The following is a 16,895-nucleotide window of genomic DNA, read 5'->3' as shown; positions in this document are numbered from 1 at the left end:
CCTAGTTTTATTAACCCAAACTGTTCTATGACTCTATGATAAACGGGCTGAACAAGCACGTTACTCTCTCACTGAGGAACAGGCTGGTGGCCTCACAGTACTGAAAGTTAACAGCACGTATCTATGCAATGACTAAAGCATTTCCATCTCTCTGCAAATTCAAACTTACGTGAGCTCTTGGCAATTTGTCAGAGGACCCGCTGTAATGACAGGACTGTTTTAATGGAATCTAGTTGTAAAAATCAGATCCAGTGCAAATGAATGAATAAATATTAACATTTTCGAAATAGAAGAATATTTCTAACTAGGGAAGGAATCTCTCTTTATGTTGATGGGAAAAGAAATATATTAAGATCAAAGCCAAGTGCCCTGCTACATATATCCATGCAATCACTGAATACAATAGGAATGCAAAATACAGCGTTGCTCATGAAAGGAGCTTCATCCCATGACGCGGAATATCAAACGTATGTATGGGGGTAGGAGGGGGAAGCAACAGCCACGCTTGGGGTTAAGATACAACAAACATTTAGAAGCCATATCCCAAAGTGCTCATGTAGATACAAGTGAATAGTTGGATACCTAAAGCCTTTAAGAACTGGGATTTCCTATTTTCTATGATTATGTGAGGCCTTCAGACATACACAGCTTTAAAATAGCTTGGATTTAGATATGTTAGGATTGCCAACACTTACAGGGCATTTCTGACATTATCCCTTTGTTTGGAGTCACCTGTATTTGTTTAAACATTTAATGCTATGTATATATAAAAAAAAACTGAGAAAGAAACTGGAAAAGTTGCTTAGAAAAATATGGTCATCAATACAGAACCTAGCATTCTGTATTTTAAAATTGCTCTTTTAAAGATCAGAGTGTATGTAAAATAACAGGATTTAGCTATTTTCCTGTATTTGGTGTTTCTAAACTGCAGATCCTAGTCTGCTGAGCATACGGCTCAGCTGCTGTACATACACCTGTGGAGCCCATCCCGCTTCTGGAGGAGGGGGAAATGAAAGGAAAATAACCTAGAACATTCTTACAACACTGGAGGAAAGTCAGATGCATGAAGCAGCCAAGTGCTCTTTGTTTCTACCTTATTCTTGCTATTTCAGACTGTAAGTTCTTTAAGAAAAGGGCCGGTTTGTCTGACAGCACAGCAGCAGGAACAGGTGAGCACCCCAAGGAGCAGCAGCTCCCACAGAGACATTGGGCAGGAGGGAGCTGGTGGGACAGGCAAGGGCACTCATCACTCCCAGTGGCACATTAGGCTCTGCAGAGGGATCTGGACCAGCTGGATCATTGGGCTGAGGACAATCACTGAGGTTCAACAAGGCCAAGTGCCAGGTCCTGCACTTGGGTCACAACAACCCCAGGCAGCACTACAGGCTCAGGGAAGAGTGGCTGGTAAGTGCCTGGGGAAAGGGATCTGGGAGTGTTGAATGACAGCAGCTGAACATGAACCAGCATGTGCCCAGGTGGCCAAAAAGGCCAACAGCATCCTGGCTTGTACCAGCACCAGTGTGGCCAACAGGACTAGGGCAGTGACCATCCACCTGTACTTGGCACTGGGGAGGCCAAACCTCGAATCCTGGGGTCAGTTTTGGGCCCCTCACAAGAAAGACATCGAGGAGCTGGAGCGAGTTCAGAGAAGGGAACAGAGCAGGAGAAGGGGCTGGAGCACAAGTGTGATGGGAGCAGCTGAGGGACCTGGAGGGGTTCAGCCTGGAGAACAAAAGCTGAGGGGAGACCTTCTGATCTCTGAACTGCCTGAAAGGAGCCTGGAGCATGGAGGGGGTTGGTCTCTTCTCCCAAGTAAAAAGTGATGGGACAAGAGGAAATGGCCTCAAGTTGTGCCAGGGGAGGTTCAGATTGAACACTGGGAAAAAATTCTTTATGGAAAAGGTTTTCAGGCATTGGAACAGGCTGCCCAGGGCAGTGGTGGAGTCACCATCCCTGGAGGGGTTTAGAAGATGTGTAGATGAAGTTCTTAGGGACACAGTTTAGCACCAGAGTCAGATTATGGTTGGACTCAATGATCTTGAGGGTCTCTTCCCACCAAAACAATTCTATGATTTGCCAGGTGACGCGCTGGAGGGAACGTCACATCCACCTGCAGCTCCAGCTCACACGTCCATCCCTGTCAGCACATGAGCTGCCGGCTGCAGGGGCTCGACACTGGCACACGGCTGCACCTCTGTGGTACCCGAGGTGGCACTTCAGAACCAGACGAGGAAAACAATTTGTGAAATCCTTTAATTTCTATGACACTGTAAAACAGTCAACAGGGTAAAAGGTATCGGAACAACAGGGCCAAAGATAAACATCACATTACAGACAGTAAACAAAGCTTCCTATGAATGCAGAAACTGTTACCTATACAGTAACCAATACGATTATCTTTTAGCTTAAAGTGATAATTATGTGTGCTTTACACTTCAAAAGCCCAAAACATTACAGTTCTGCCACTGCATCTAATATTGTGCTACCAACACAGAATAAAGCCAGGAGACGGCTAACTCAAAACACTCAGGTTACATCTGTTTTTTGGTCTTGTGTGGTATCTAGTCGAAGATGGAAGCATTTATGTGCTTTTTGCCTCATAAGAAGTGAGGCAGATGTTAATGTTACTAAGATCAGCTGTATATACCTTGAAGGTATAGACCACCTGACTCTACATGAGTCAAAATACTAGGAATGTGTCATCAACATCCATTAATGAATTACCAGTTGCTTGTACTTAAGTGACCATATGCTTCTGTGAAAAGTATATAGTGACCTGTATCTTACACACAGTATATCTGAAAGTAGCGCTGTATCTCTAAAGGAGTTTTGCATAAGCGTGTCATTTCAAAGGCCAAAGGCGTATTTTAGTGTGGACAGTGTCACAATATCAGGAGCTCACTTTAAAACAAAACGCTGTCAGGAGTTGCACAGGGTAGTTCTGACTGTCTCATCCACCACGGAAACCACGCAGCATCTTCACCATCTCCATACTGTGTGTAAAATCGTGGCTAACGCAGCCTTAACCCGCACGTCTCTGACTGCAGGACCCAGCAGGTGGGGTGGACCAGCTGAGGCTGGAACATCTTTGAAAGATTTTTATAGTCTGGCCTGAAACTTGTGTGCTTATCATCAGGAACCGCCTCTGCTCAGTTTAATTGCCCAACTCGCTTTCAGAAACCCCATCTGAATTATAATCCCACCTTTTTCTATGGTCTTGGGTCACCAACGCCAGGACAAACGTCTCCGCAAACCCTCGGGCAGTCTAATGACTGAGAAAAGCATGAAGAGCGAGACCTACGCTGGTTCACACTCCCTAGGTTTATTCCTTAAATCCATTTATTCAGTTTCACAGAGCATATTTAAATAACTGTCTTAAAGTTGTACCAGAATACTTTAACCAAGCTAACTAGCCTCCCACACACCACAATTCACCAGCCCCATTAAGACATGAGGACAATTTTGGTCACAATCACTTGCATGGACAAGTGGATACATTTCAGTTATTTTTAACTATAACCCTAATAGATAAGGCTACAAGTTCTGAGAATACCCAAATGACACCCCTAATAATAAATCTCCCACTATTTTAAATGTAAACACATTTTAAACCAACTTTTAACTACAGTTCCCTGTTCTTGGTTGCAGAACTTGGACTTAAAGATCTGTCACTAAAATGTCAACGTGAAACTCAAACAACAAAAAAGATGCTTGTACATCTTAGTGAAATCAAGCAATTTTACTTTAAGTCTTCCAAGACTCAGCACAACACATCAATAGTCAGTTTAATAAGCCTTGAACTTATACTAATCACACACACACACAAAAAGTAACTCTCTAGCATCATATTTACTACAGTAGTATTTACATTATGCCCCAGTTCAAGTCAGAAAAGGCAGCCTGCACAAAATAATAAAGGAAGGAGAAATTCTCCGGGTTTTTTTAAACATTCCAGGGGTAAGGACAAAATAAAATAGGAAAGAAACCCTCACATTCACACCCGCAGCAATAAGGTCTACAGTGCAGAACAGTCGTCTCAGGAGATGTCCAGAAAGGTTTATCTCATTTCAGAGCCACGCTGGAGAGCCAGTTGTCACTGCTTGATCACATGAAACACCTCGAACTCCAGCCAGACCTGCTTGTTTTACAGAAATAGGAACATTATCTGAGTTGCTACACGGCGGGCACACACTGACCGTGTCCCCAGCCCAATCTGTTTGCAGATGCGTGTGGCAGAGCAGGACAGAAATGCAGCCAGATTCTGAATACTTACTTGGAGCTTGGTTGGTGGGTTTTTTCTTTACTCTAAAGGATTCCTAAGGCTGCAGTAATTCTAGAAAAAAGGACGTTACAACCCACCAATGCCATCCTGAATCTAAGGCCTCTGAGCAGTTCAACTGTAACACCACAGAAATTCATCCTACCAAGACTCAACACAAAAGCCTGACTTACCAAACCACCTACGTCAGCTCTATAATCTTAGAATTTAATTTATGATATCTACACATATAGGTCTATATACATGTTCATGTGTCCATTAAAAAACAGGCTAGTGAAAGATACTGGATTATGCCACTGAATGGAAATCCTCATAACTATAGTATAAATTCAGAGAAATAATTTACTTCAAATTAAAGAAGATCGTAAAAAACTGCAATTGCAGCCTCCTAGGCCTGTGCTACTTGCATTGATTACAAGTACAGCTTATACACAGTAGTTCATAAAGAATTTTACAGGGATGTACTTGGTGACCTCCGTGGCACAATAGCTTACAGAACTGTAAGAGCTGTGACAGGGGGTCTACACAGCTTTTTACAAAGCATACTAGGCTCAGATTGAACACTGAAGTTAATCTTCATCTTGCACTTTATTTGATAAGACATTGTCTGGCTACCAGTAAAGCAACTGGCATTTATAGCTGAGAACAAAGCTGAAAACGCTGCCCTGCCAGGAAAGCTTTGGGACATTAGATGGTGAACAGCCCACCGAATCCAGCAGGAAAGGAATTGTGAGCCACACCAGTTCCCTTCATTTTTAAGGTGTTCTTAGTTGGAACTGTTTATCTCCTGTCAAGGATTCCTACTCCAGGTAGTTTGCATTCCCAGCATGGGTCATCTAGGGCTTCAAGCGTATCTTTGTTTTCTTTTTTAACCAAGTCCCAAAGTTATTCTTTACAGCTGTGTCTGTAAAACACAGGAGGTACTGTGCATTCAAACAGTACTGGGTTTATATCTAAAGGTGTGAGACGGTCAAAAAATAAAAAGGAATGCATTATTCTCTTCAGCTTCCAGTCTTCAAAGGCACCTCCTGCATCAACTTACTGGGCAATGAACCAGTAGACCAGAAGTTCACTGGAAAGAGAAGAATCTGATATACTTAACTTCCACACAAGCACACAGCATGAAAAAATGAGACAAGGTTGGACCCAAATTATCAACAAATAAAACCAATATAAAACTGCTGATGAGATGAGGGGAATGCCACGCAGCTGATGTTTTCAGCTCTGTTGATTGCAGGTGGTTGTTCATCACAGTGTTTTCTGATGCCCATTTGCAGACGGCTTTGTCTCCGAGTCTCTTGGGTTGTTCGACAGATGAAGTTTATCTAATCCTGCAAAACATTACACGACAAAGGAAAAAACTGAGATCCTCCCATATTTTGTGCATACAGGTATTCAAAAGAACACATACAAATCAAATTCTACTCTGTGATTAAAGACTTTGAATTGGCTGAAGAGCAGAACTGATGTTCCAGCTCAGGTAAGAATTGCTGCTGGGAAATTCTCTCAGTTGTGTTTGAAGCAAGAAAAGTCCATTACAATGGACAGGGATGGGAGCGAGAGAAGCCAAACTTCACATCACTTAAACCACACACTTAGATGGTAAGAGCTGAGAAGGACTCACAACCCTTTACTCTGTCAGTCTACAAAGACCAAAATAAACCTAAATATTACCTAAAATATTTCTTTTAAACTACAGCATCTTTCTCAAAAGCATCCACTGCTGATCTTAAGATCACTGGTGATGACCGCATCACCTCTCCATACTGTCTAATGATACTTTTAGGCCTACATTATTACTAATTTATCTCCATTTCCAGCCATTTGTTCTTATTGCATGCATTATGAGTGCTGATTAAAGTCGCCTATCCTGCCACAGGCAAGTAAACTTTTCTTGTGGGGGAGATGGGGAAATACAGTAAATTTAATATTTTATTGACACGAGGCACAATGTCAGCCCTTCCTTGCTGGCTACAACTTCTCTCTGAAATCTCCTATCAAGTCTCTAAAATTAAGGGTCAAAAATGGAAAGTTTCTTATTCATATAGTGTAGAGGAAACTGACTGTGTTACTAAAAAGCTATGACATATGAAGTTAAATTTCTTTTATCATTGGAATTCTCAAACTGACTGCACTACTACAAAACCCCAAATCTACTCAACACTCTATTATTTTTAAGTGCCGGTATTACATGAATTCCTTTGATCACAACCTGCAGCAGGAATTTACCTTCCACTCCTTAACTATGATGCTCCACCAGCCTCTAACTCTCAGTGTCACTGTTTTCAGCACAGGGAAGAAATAAACACACAAATTTTGGTTCTCATCCTGTAAATCCCATGTGACAGTTTTTAACAGGCACTGTTTGTTACGTACAGCATCAAAATCAAACCCAGTTTGTGGCAGGGATTTATAACTCTCTGATTGTGCCAAATGCAAACCTCTTACCCATTACTCTGTTTCTCCGTTTTGATCACAGTATTTACACAAAAATCACACAATTTGTGACAGCAAGAGGCCAAACATCCTTAAAAAATCCACTAGAACAATGATCATTATCCTACTACACCTGCAAGTTGGTTAATCTGCTTTCAACACAATTTTTATTAAACACTATTTAATGAAGTGCTATGAATGATGAAGATAAATCTTTTAGATCATTTGCTTTAAGACAGAAGCTTTAAAGTTTCACCAGACGTGTTGCTATGAGCCCATGGTGACTGATGTTCTTTCCTTCGGAGCTCTACAACAGCCATTACATTATACAAAATAATCCCTTTACAGTCCGAACAGTTGCACACACACAAAAAAAATAGAGGATTATGCAAGGTTTTACTCATGCTACAAAGACTTAATGAACATGCAGAGCTCAAAAGAAAGCATCACAACAAAGCAGTTAAGGCTTCCACTAAACTATTTCCAGGGAACTAAGAGAGATGAATCAAGGTCTTCTCATAAAATGACCTTAAAGCTGGCTGATAACATCAGATACATCATGTTCACACCATACATCTGTCTCACTCAATAATGGAACTTTTCTGAAAATAGCATAAAAATCAATGCACAGATTTACACCCCCTTGGCCCACTAACCTGTTCCCTTGGAGCTTCAAAACTCAAACCCACCACAGAATGGCTTGTTTTAATCCTACACTATCAGTGATCTTCTATTTCCCTTTTCCCATAGGTCTGATTTAACTTAATTGGCACCAGTAGCGTTTGGATGTCATTTACCAGGGTCACAACTCTGGAAAGCATTAATTGGTAGCAACTAACCCACGTTCCTTTTAGACACTACAAACTGAATCCACGGTGACAAATAAACACTGAAGTTTCACCATTAGTCCTCTCGGTTTAAGCAAATACTACTGGAGGGTTCCAAAGAGGTAGGAGCTTCATTAAATAGTAAAGATGTAGTAACAATTACTAAATATGTACATTGTATCCTCCTAGTATCAAGTATGTTTTCAAGCCTTCTAGAGCTGAGAAACATGAATACACAATTGGAGCAAAATTTTGATTATATCGAGTAGAGGTTTTACTCATGCTATATATTCTGTACAAAGCCTTCATGAACATGCAGAGCTCAAAAGAAAGCATCACAAAGCAGTTAAGGCTTCCACTAAACTATTTTTAGGGAACTAATAGGTTACTTGAAACAAAAAGAAAGAAGTCAACCCACACACAAGTTGAAGATCGATTTTGGAATAATTTCTCAGTAGCAATGAGAATGTTTCTGTGCTCTCTAAAGGCTGAAAAATCTAACTGCGGATCAATAAGTTCACAGATGTATCATTAAGATCGACATTGTACTTTAGCTCCCGACTCTTAAAGAAAATAACACAAAGCAATGCATTCTCACCTTAACTTACAGAAATTTCCACCAAAAAAAAATTGCTGTAAGTTGTAACAGAACTTTAGTGTTTTACCTTGATGTGCTACTGTTAAAGAAATGTTCAAGTACAAACTCGATTTTCAGTGCTATTTTACCTAACGCCTTCAGGAGCTCTTCTCGCACAGCAGACGTGAACTTTCTGACCAGACACAACGTTGTCATGATAGCGAAGAGCAGGTTGTAAGATAACACAATATAGAAGTTTCCCAGCCAGTTAAACCTTCCGAAGTCTCCAAGCAGATCAAATCTGGTGATTCCTGTTAAAATTGCATTGCAGATTTACAGCAAAATCTTGATTACATCTCTTAAGAAACACAGAAATTCCATTTATTACTTTGGACATATGGAAGCAAAATTCCTTCAAACACCACACAAGACACATGGTTGAACACAAGACAGTGTTCAAGATCTTTTCCCCCTTCATTGACCACTATAAAACTGCAAGACACCCTTATCAAAATGTTTTAGTTTCCCAGTAAAACGTTTGAATAATGTTAAAATTGTTTATTCTAGAAAGGAATTCTGCTTTTATAATTTCAGAGAAAAAAAAAATCAGTTTTAGTATGAAAACTGCATGAAATCTCCATTTCTACAAAATGCTTAACTATGCCAGAAAAGGCTGAAATGCACTGTGCAGTTTCTTATTAAAAAGTATAGGTGGTAAAAAGCCTTTCCACAAGCACCACTATAACTTACAGCAAACACAAAGCCTTTAGAAGTGTTTTTTTAGAGCCACTGCTTTTGAAACCAAAGTTTAATGACATCTTTCAAGTGGCAGCTTTTCTCCTGGGTCTCCCCACCAGCACAGAACATTTGCACAGAAGGAGATTTTGGGTGAAAGATGGTGCTGACAGGTCTTCTCCACCAACACTCAACTCTGTGCTGATGGAAAGCTACTCAATCCCTAACACTATAGCTAAGTTTTCCCAAGGGGTGGAAGCATCTCCAAGCTACAGGGTCATCCCAGGAGGTAGAAGAACCACAGGTTGTTCCTCTGCCAGTTCTCCACCAAAAGCTGCACTGAATAAAGGGCAAAATATTGAGACGCTACCCAACTGACAGTTGTCTGAATTGCTGACCATTAAACTCCCAAAAAACCTTGTGGCACAGATGGTGTTGTGATGTGCGCTGTTGAGGAGATCAACACTATGAAGGAAGCTTAGCTCACCCCAAAGCTCAAATGGCAGCAGAAGACTATTAATACTATTAGAACTCTCAATAGGCAAGCAGAAAATAACCCTGGCTCTGAAGTTCTGGGAAACAAGTTTTCTAGCATCTTATTTTAAATGAGTTTGAGGGTTTTTAAGAATCGTGACTTCAACAGTGATAATAAATGAAGGAAGGCAGAATGAAAAGTCAGTTGAGGGGAAACCTGGCACTTGCAAACCTCCCTGCACCTGGATCCCCAAGGCTCACAGCCGGCTGTCTCAATGCTAAAAGTTACACACGCTTCTTGTATGCAGCAGTCAATTAAAAAAAATAGGGGATTCAGATTTAATATGTAAGAAAATAATGTCAAAATTAAGACAATTAAAAGGAGAACTGTCAAAAGATAAAGTGAGAAAAAAATCCTGAAGCTGATCAAAATAGCAAAAGAGGCAGGGCAGAATATCACGAAAGCATAGGAGGACTGAATGAGCCATAAACAGATGAAGGATCGTAAACACCAGTTGCTTTCACACTTGAAGCTGAACACACGGTGTCCTTCAGAATAATATTTTCAAAGGAGCAGAGAGTGGTTTAATCAGAGTGCAGAGATACATGAAAATGGATAAAGTTGATTCTGAACATACAGGCTTCCAGGCACTTAAAAACAAAACAGGTAGAGCACTGAGTGAAGCGTTCTCTGGAAAAGCAAAAATGCTCCTTGACAAAAGCGGGTTCAGAAGTCACTGGCAATGGAGCGGGTGTTACTGTGACAAACAAAAACAAAGCTTGACACTTCTGTTAGAGAAGGTGGAAAAAAATATTGTCTACAAGTTGCATTCATTTGCCTCTTACAAATAAAAATGTCACTGCTCATCAGAAAAATAAAACCTGACACGGTATCATTTTATAAGACTATGGGAGAAAAGCGTTAAAAAGCTTTTGGAGACTTTTTGTTACAGAAGTTCCTACTTACCCACAGAAAAAAATCCCCAAGACTGCAATTTGAAAGACAACTCGGTAACTGAACAGAAAGCTGCATCTCTCATGGACAAATATAGATCCCATAATGCTGGTGACAACTTACCAAATAAAATACTAAAGAATTGTTTGGTTGAAAGAAAATATACTGTATAAATACTGTATATACAAATAAGTTTCAACTCCCTGTTTACTTAGCCATAATGAGAGAAGAATTCTAGGAGTACTTTTGTACATTAGAAAATTCAACTTCGTTGGCAATTCCTTGTATCTGTATTCCTGGCTATGAAGTGCTCTGTTCCCGATTTGTTTCACAGTGGTCAGCAATGTGGTGCTGGTGGGAAACTTCTTCCAAGGCTGAAAAGTTCTGCAGAAGGTGGCTTAACTGATTCTAATAAAAATAACTTATTTTAGTCAAAACTTTCTCACAGAATGACAGATTAGAGACATCCACCACCTACATATTTAATGAGAATGCCAAGAAACAAAAAAATGCTCATATTTCTATTGTGAAACTTGAAAAGGGTCAGTACATGTATTAGGTAACTTGCTTTTTTACCTTACCCATAATGACAAAGTCTTCTGGATAGCCTAGAAACTCGCCTTTTTAATAAAGCAAACCCACTATGAACCTGCTTAACATATTTATTTCTTTTCATCTATTCGGTGCCCGGGGCGGGAACATGTAGCGCAACGCATGTCGATATTCTTGCAAAGCGCCACATGACTCACTGTACTCCAATGTGCTCTATTAATCCTGTTTGGACAGCTGTGACTCTGCATTTGTTGGCTGTGTGTTAATTGTTCCATCTTTTTTCTTCTTTTATTTATCTCTATGGCAAACTATTCAGGAATTTCATTTGTTAGTCCTTTATTTTAAAGTGAGTTTTACCATTAATCTGTTTCCTATGAGACAACAATGCACCCAGCATGTGTACTTATTTCCACAGGATCCGTTCATTATCAACTGTTAATCTCATATATTATTAACAATTATCTTTTTATTTTTAAACAAATGGTGAAGGCAGTAACTCAGTGGTCACAATACTCATGTTAAAATTCTATTCTAAAGCACTAATTTTTCAACTTAACATCTTGCTCTAAGTGCTAGAACTGTTTTACTTCTTAGATCTTTATCGCACTGCACTACTTTAAATAGTAGAATTATTCTTTTGCATTTTTGTGAGGTTTTACAACAGACTTTTAAAACATGAGCTCTAGAATGTGCATTTTAAGATTCGACCCTTCAAAATGCATTACAGGGGTTTTTAGTTTGTTGTAGATATGATCAATAAATCTGATAAAACCTCTCATCTGTACATGTACACAGCACAAAAATATACAGTAGAGTTTACTGGAAAATATGAACTACTCTTGATTTGACAGTATCCTGGTTGAAAAGAAAATCAGCTACAGAGCTATTGGGAACAACATCAATGGTCTGTGGGCCTGAGCTTAAACTCTTAAGCTTGTACTTAAGACTCATGCAGCCCAAGGTGAAAATTTCTGCTTTATTCTGTTTAATGTTCCCAAAGAAATTCACATTTGCTATGAGTATTCTGCACTAAATATATAATAACCTTGCAATCTAAGAAGCTGAAGATTACCTCATTAAAAAAACTGAAGATACAAAACGTTTTGTTTTTCCAACTGGTTAAAATCCATGCTACTGCAAGTTCTTAACAATAAAATCAGAACTTTGAGTTCCACTATGCGAAATACCAATTTTTTGTATTTGAAAACTGAAGTAACAAAGAATGCAAGCAGGTCATATTAAGGAAAACAGAAGCAGCCCAGTATCATTGCCAATAAAGATGCTTAAAAATGAAGAGTCATTAACTGGTTTTAAAAAGCCATTTGCCCTCAATTTTATCTCAAATTTTGTACCTGAAATCCCCAAATATATTTCTTTTTCCACAAAAACTGAGCATTGTGATTTCAAAGTGAACACAAAACTCTCTTATACTGCCCTGAACAAGCAGTCTCCAGATCTATTCTCACCATCTCCTGTTTCAAGTAGTTTAAAATCTGACCTGCCTTCTTAAAATAACAGATTCTCTAGAAAATGTTCAGCATCTTTTTTGTTTAGAATGGATGTTCTGGAGTTCATGTATTTAGAATGTATGTTCAACAGTTCATGTTGGTACAGAAAAGGCCCAAAACACATGGCATTTCTATTGAAAGCGACAGCAAATTACATACATACTATGAAGGGTACAGCTACAGGCTGATTTCTTTTTTTACTCAATTAAACATCCTTTATTACAACGTTGTACATTTCCATGTCACTTACCCAGTGTCCTTGACATGACTGGCAAAGCAGAGCTCAGCACCAAGATTGAGACACAGTTTCCAATGATCTGTTCCAAAATGACAAACAGCATTTAAATTATAAATGTGATTATGGAAGAAAAAGAAAAGAAAAACAATGGTCAAGATGAAAAAGGAGTCCCTAGAAGTTACATTCTTCAAATTGAAGTTAAAGCAATTTACAATAACATATTGTTAGTCTCACTTACTTGTGTCATGCTTTTCTATACAGTGTTATACAAGATGAAGATGATCCAACAGGAGAGTTAAAAAATAAAATAAGCAATTGTTTCCTTTTAATTAGTGTTATATGTGCTTAGATTCAAAATTCAAAACTACCACATTGCAAAGCGTCGACTGTTTACTTAATTCCTGCAAACTTTGTATGAAAGGACCATTCCATGGGTTCCCAAGAGATGACTGATATATCAGCTTAAGCTATGTATGTAACTGCTTGCAGGATTAGCATTATTGAAAAAATTACAAAGAGCTTCCTTTCAACTGAACGCCTGTTGACTACTTCAAATAGCAGAAAAAATTCACAGCTGTTAAGATTTTATTCTAGTTCATGTGAAGCCTTTATAAAGAGTAATTGAAGCTCTCTCGCATAAGGGATCATTTTCTTCAGCTCTTATTCTCCATAATTCAAAAGAAAATAAACAGAAAACTTCTTAAAAGTAGATAGGTATCTGTGCAATCTGTACTTATTTCTATGCTATTCTCGGTGTACTGTAAACAAACAAGAGAAAACATTAGGAACATTACAACTCTCTACTAGCTACTTACTATAACCATTCTGTGTGTTTACCTACTTTATCACTTTCAGCAATTTATGCTAAAAATGTCTTTAAAAAAAGCCACACAATGAAACACTGAAAAATTACATTCAACATCTGTTCCTTGGGTACTGATCACGGTCCCTTGTCAGCTGTGGGAATCTTTTGCCACAAACCTCAGTGTGTTCCTCCCCATTAGGTAACAGCATTTGTTATTCTGAAGCCAAAGTCAAATTAGCCTCAGACTGCACAATGTTGCTGAATAGACCTCCTCAGTCTTAGTTTAATTATTCAAATTTGAATTACTCTGTCTGTATTACTTCTAGGGACTGAGTTCTTCAGATTTCAAACCAGTTCCCTGAAGTACAGTTGCCACAATCCCAGTTACTCATTAGCAATAGGTTTCCTTTGAAAAAAGTTCTTTCACTGGCTTTTCTATAGCTGGGTAACAAGCTCTGCTATTCCCGGCTTTTCACAAGTGAATGGATGCCATCCAAACCAAACAGAGCACATCCTTTTTCCCACTCATTCAGCATTTTGAAAATCTTCCAGTTTGTGTTTACGCAGCAGCTACAAACAAATACCCATCACTGCAAATGAGCCATTCAGGGCAATTACTGACTCAAAGAGTCAGTTTGTCTTCGGTGGCAAGAAATTGAGGAGGGGGCTGTGGCCAGCACAGACTTGAGCTCACCTTTGTCATAGTTGTGTCATCCTTCCTGGGAGTGAAATCTTCAAAAAAACGAAGACTATAGAAGCCGACGACAGAGGATACCATCAGATAGCTGTGAGAATCAAGGAAAAAGGAACCTCCGAGGAACGCAAGTTTCACTCAAGGCTTAAGAACTAAAGAAAAACACTTAAAATGCTTGAGAAGGGCCGACCTGTCTCTTTCTTCTTTCCAGGCAAGTGTCTTAGTAAATTACCAGTGTCCCAGAAAACTGGAGAGAATATTTGTTAACAGACAGAATTCTTAAAGAAAGGATACAAAATCAAAATTATTTCAATTGCTGCTCCCACAAAACCGAAGGTGGACAGGGAAGCGTTTCCTATTCCAGGCCCCTACGAAAACAAAAAAAAACCATACTTGACATAATTTAAGAAGATACACGTGGATGTTTATAAAGTTAACTTCTACCAGGACCAAAAAAACTAACATCTCACATGAAATACAGCCCTCAATTCCGAATTTAAGGGGCATTCTGATGGGCTGACCTGCAAGTCTCCCATCCTGTGCAACTGCACCAGGCAGCTTTCAAACACCAGTTGCATGTATTACTAAGACAGACAGTCTAATGATTCACACTTCATAGACACTGCATCTACCCATCACGCTGCACGTTACACTCAATTACTTTGGAAACCAAAATAAGATGTCTCAAAAATAAACACTTCAGTTGTTCACAATACCACAGGCAGAGCGGCCACCACCGCTAAACACCTCTTCCAGCTCTGCCAGATCGTGCACGGCTACACGCAGAGGAAGGCAACACCGAGCTAATAAAACCCTCCTCATCATTAAAGACTCTTCTTCTCAATCTGCTGTTCTTTAATTTCTTGAAGTACTTTTATCGTAAAGGGGGAAAAATATCATGTTTTGTAAAAGGAACACACACACAAGACAGGCTTTCCATATTTGTTTTTGACACAGTCTCCTAAACGGAACATTTCTAGACCGTATAAAAGCAGATGATTAAAATGCAAGCTCCAAATTAATGATTTACTCTAGTGAATCACTGCATCTTCATAAAGATTCTGGACTAGTTTTATTAAGAACTCGCACTAAACGTTCATGTGTGCACAAGACCAAAACCTAGAAGGTTAAGGCTCATTAGTTTCAGTGTTAAAGCAAAAGTTCTCACATGCACTTCTGTTCGAGCTCCAAAGCGTTACTAAAGTTATAAAATGATAAGAGTTTACTTTACCCCTGATCCCTTTGGCATTGCAGTCTCATCAACCAAGAGGTAAAGAATGTTGAGAGCAACTAAGAGGACTGAGATGGACTATAAAGAAGCAGAAACAGTCTCGTTATTTAAAAGTATTCCACATCTTAAAAGTGTATACATCTATCCTTAGATTCCATAATGTTATTTTAAAATAGTCAAGCAAAAAATATCAAGTTTGTTGCTCAAACACACACCACTCAAAAATTTTAAAACTACTTCCCCAAACGACCATATATTTCTTTATACTTTTTTTTTGGGGGGGGGGGGGAAATAAAAATTCTTACCGTCCCAATCAGTAGCAATATCATAACAGCTGGATAAACTAAATTCCTTTCCCAAGCAGAAGCTTTTTTCCGACGTTCTGTTCAGAAGAGAAAAACAGCAGCTTAATACCACAGGTCACCTCAGAAGAAAACAAAGTATAAGCCGTTCAGATATCTATAAGCTCTTGTTATAACTACAGGTAAGAAAAAGTGATCTTGTCTTGAACCAGAACCATAAAAACGTCCACCCTGAACAGCTGTATAAAGCAGCTCCGAATATATGAAGCCTCTTCAGGCCTGTTTCATCATAACATTTTTTCCCCTGGCATACAGCAGTTCTGCAAAGTTTAAAACATGATGAATTTGAAAATAAACTGTTTACATGTATACTTTAGTAAGACCTAAAGGGACAGAAGGGAATTGCAAATATTTAAGCAGTATTTTCCTCTAATAAAGCAGGAAAGGTAAGACTAACTCACTGCACATCACTAGTATGTCTAAAAAGAAAACCCAATGCATTTGTCTTACCAGTCTGAGTTTTGCACATAACACACTGATACAAGCAACATCCTGTAAGCTTTTGAATAAGTAGGTAGATGTCTGTTGAGCAGCTGCCACTGTCAAAAGTATCACTTACAGGTTTTAAAAGACAAACCAGCTAAGAATTATTCTACCGTTCTTAAGAATAATTTGACTTTTACAGAAATAATTCAAGAGCAAAGAAAAAAATAATGTCTTAGATTATACCAATGTCAGGATGTCAAGAGCGTTGCAATTTCTCTAAAAGTATGTTAAAAATAAGATCCAAATCAGACTCCCTACTTAAATTTGTTTGTTAGAGGGGCACAATGATCTCATGTGATACATTTATAGCAACTATGACAATTTGAAAGGACTGCAAATGCACAAATACGGTTCAGAACACAACTGGAATTAAGGTGCTGAGTTTAGCTTGTAGCAGTCATTTGATTAAGGTCACTTACTAAACCGCAATCCACATGAAACAGTAGAAAATAAAAATTACCTAGATTAGTTTTCTTGCTTTTCACTTTTTCAAGCTCCCGTTCCAACTCCACTGTCTGGTATTCCACCGTGGAGGATACACCTGTAAAACAGAAGACAGTGTTTTCTTTTGGATGAGAATCACTATAGTACTGTAAGAGACAGGGTGATGATTCAGATTTAGGAAACCTCACATCCACACCTGTGACTTTAAACTGCAGGTTTGTTTTTGAGACTCTTCAACTTCTTTTCAAAAATAAAAGTAGAGGCTTCGGCAAGAACCCTCTAATTGTGTCTA

At 38.9% G+C, this 16,895-nt stretch overlaps 1 protein-coding gene across 2 annotated transcripts in view; it reads right to left on the bottom strand.

Moving 5' to 3' along the window:
- Window positions 1-2,235: 2,235 nt before the first annotated feature.
- LMBR1 (limb development membrane protein 1) overlaps window positions 2,236-16,895 on the bottom strand; it is a 73,112-nt gene continuing 58,452 nt past the window's right edge. For both annotated transcript variants that reach the window (XM_065830714.2, XM_071805320.1), the window contains 8 exons: window positions 16,620-16,700; window positions 15,617-15,693; window positions 15,312-15,389; window positions 14,375-14,448; window positions 14,081-14,171; window positions 12,594-12,660; window positions 8,269-8,430; window positions 2,236-5,610 (listed from right to left, as the gene is read on the bottom strand). In XM_065830714.2, coding sequence (XP_065686786.1) covers window positions 5,528-5,610; window positions 8,269-8,430; window positions 12,594-12,660; window positions 14,081-14,171; window positions 14,375-14,448; window positions 15,312-15,389; window positions 15,617-15,693; window positions 16,620-16,700 — 713 coding nt within the window. In that variant the 3' untranslated portion in view covers window positions 2,236-5,527. The remainder of the gene's footprint in view (window positions 5,611-8,268; window positions 8,431-12,593; window positions 12,661-14,080; window positions 14,172-14,374; window positions 14,449-15,311; window positions 15,390-15,616; window positions 15,694-16,619; window positions 16,701-16,895) is intronic.

Source organism: Patagioenas fasciata, chromosome 2 (assembly GCF_037038585.1).
Source record: "Patagioenas fasciata isolate bPatFas1 chromosome 2, bPatFas1.hap1, whole genome shotgun sequence".
Classification (NCBI taxonomy): Eukaryota; Metazoa; Chordata; class Aves; order Columbiformes; family Columbidae; genus Patagioenas; species Patagioenas fasciata.
Note: the sequence above shows the minus strand (reverse complement) of the source record. Positions and strands in the feature narration are given on the sequence as shown.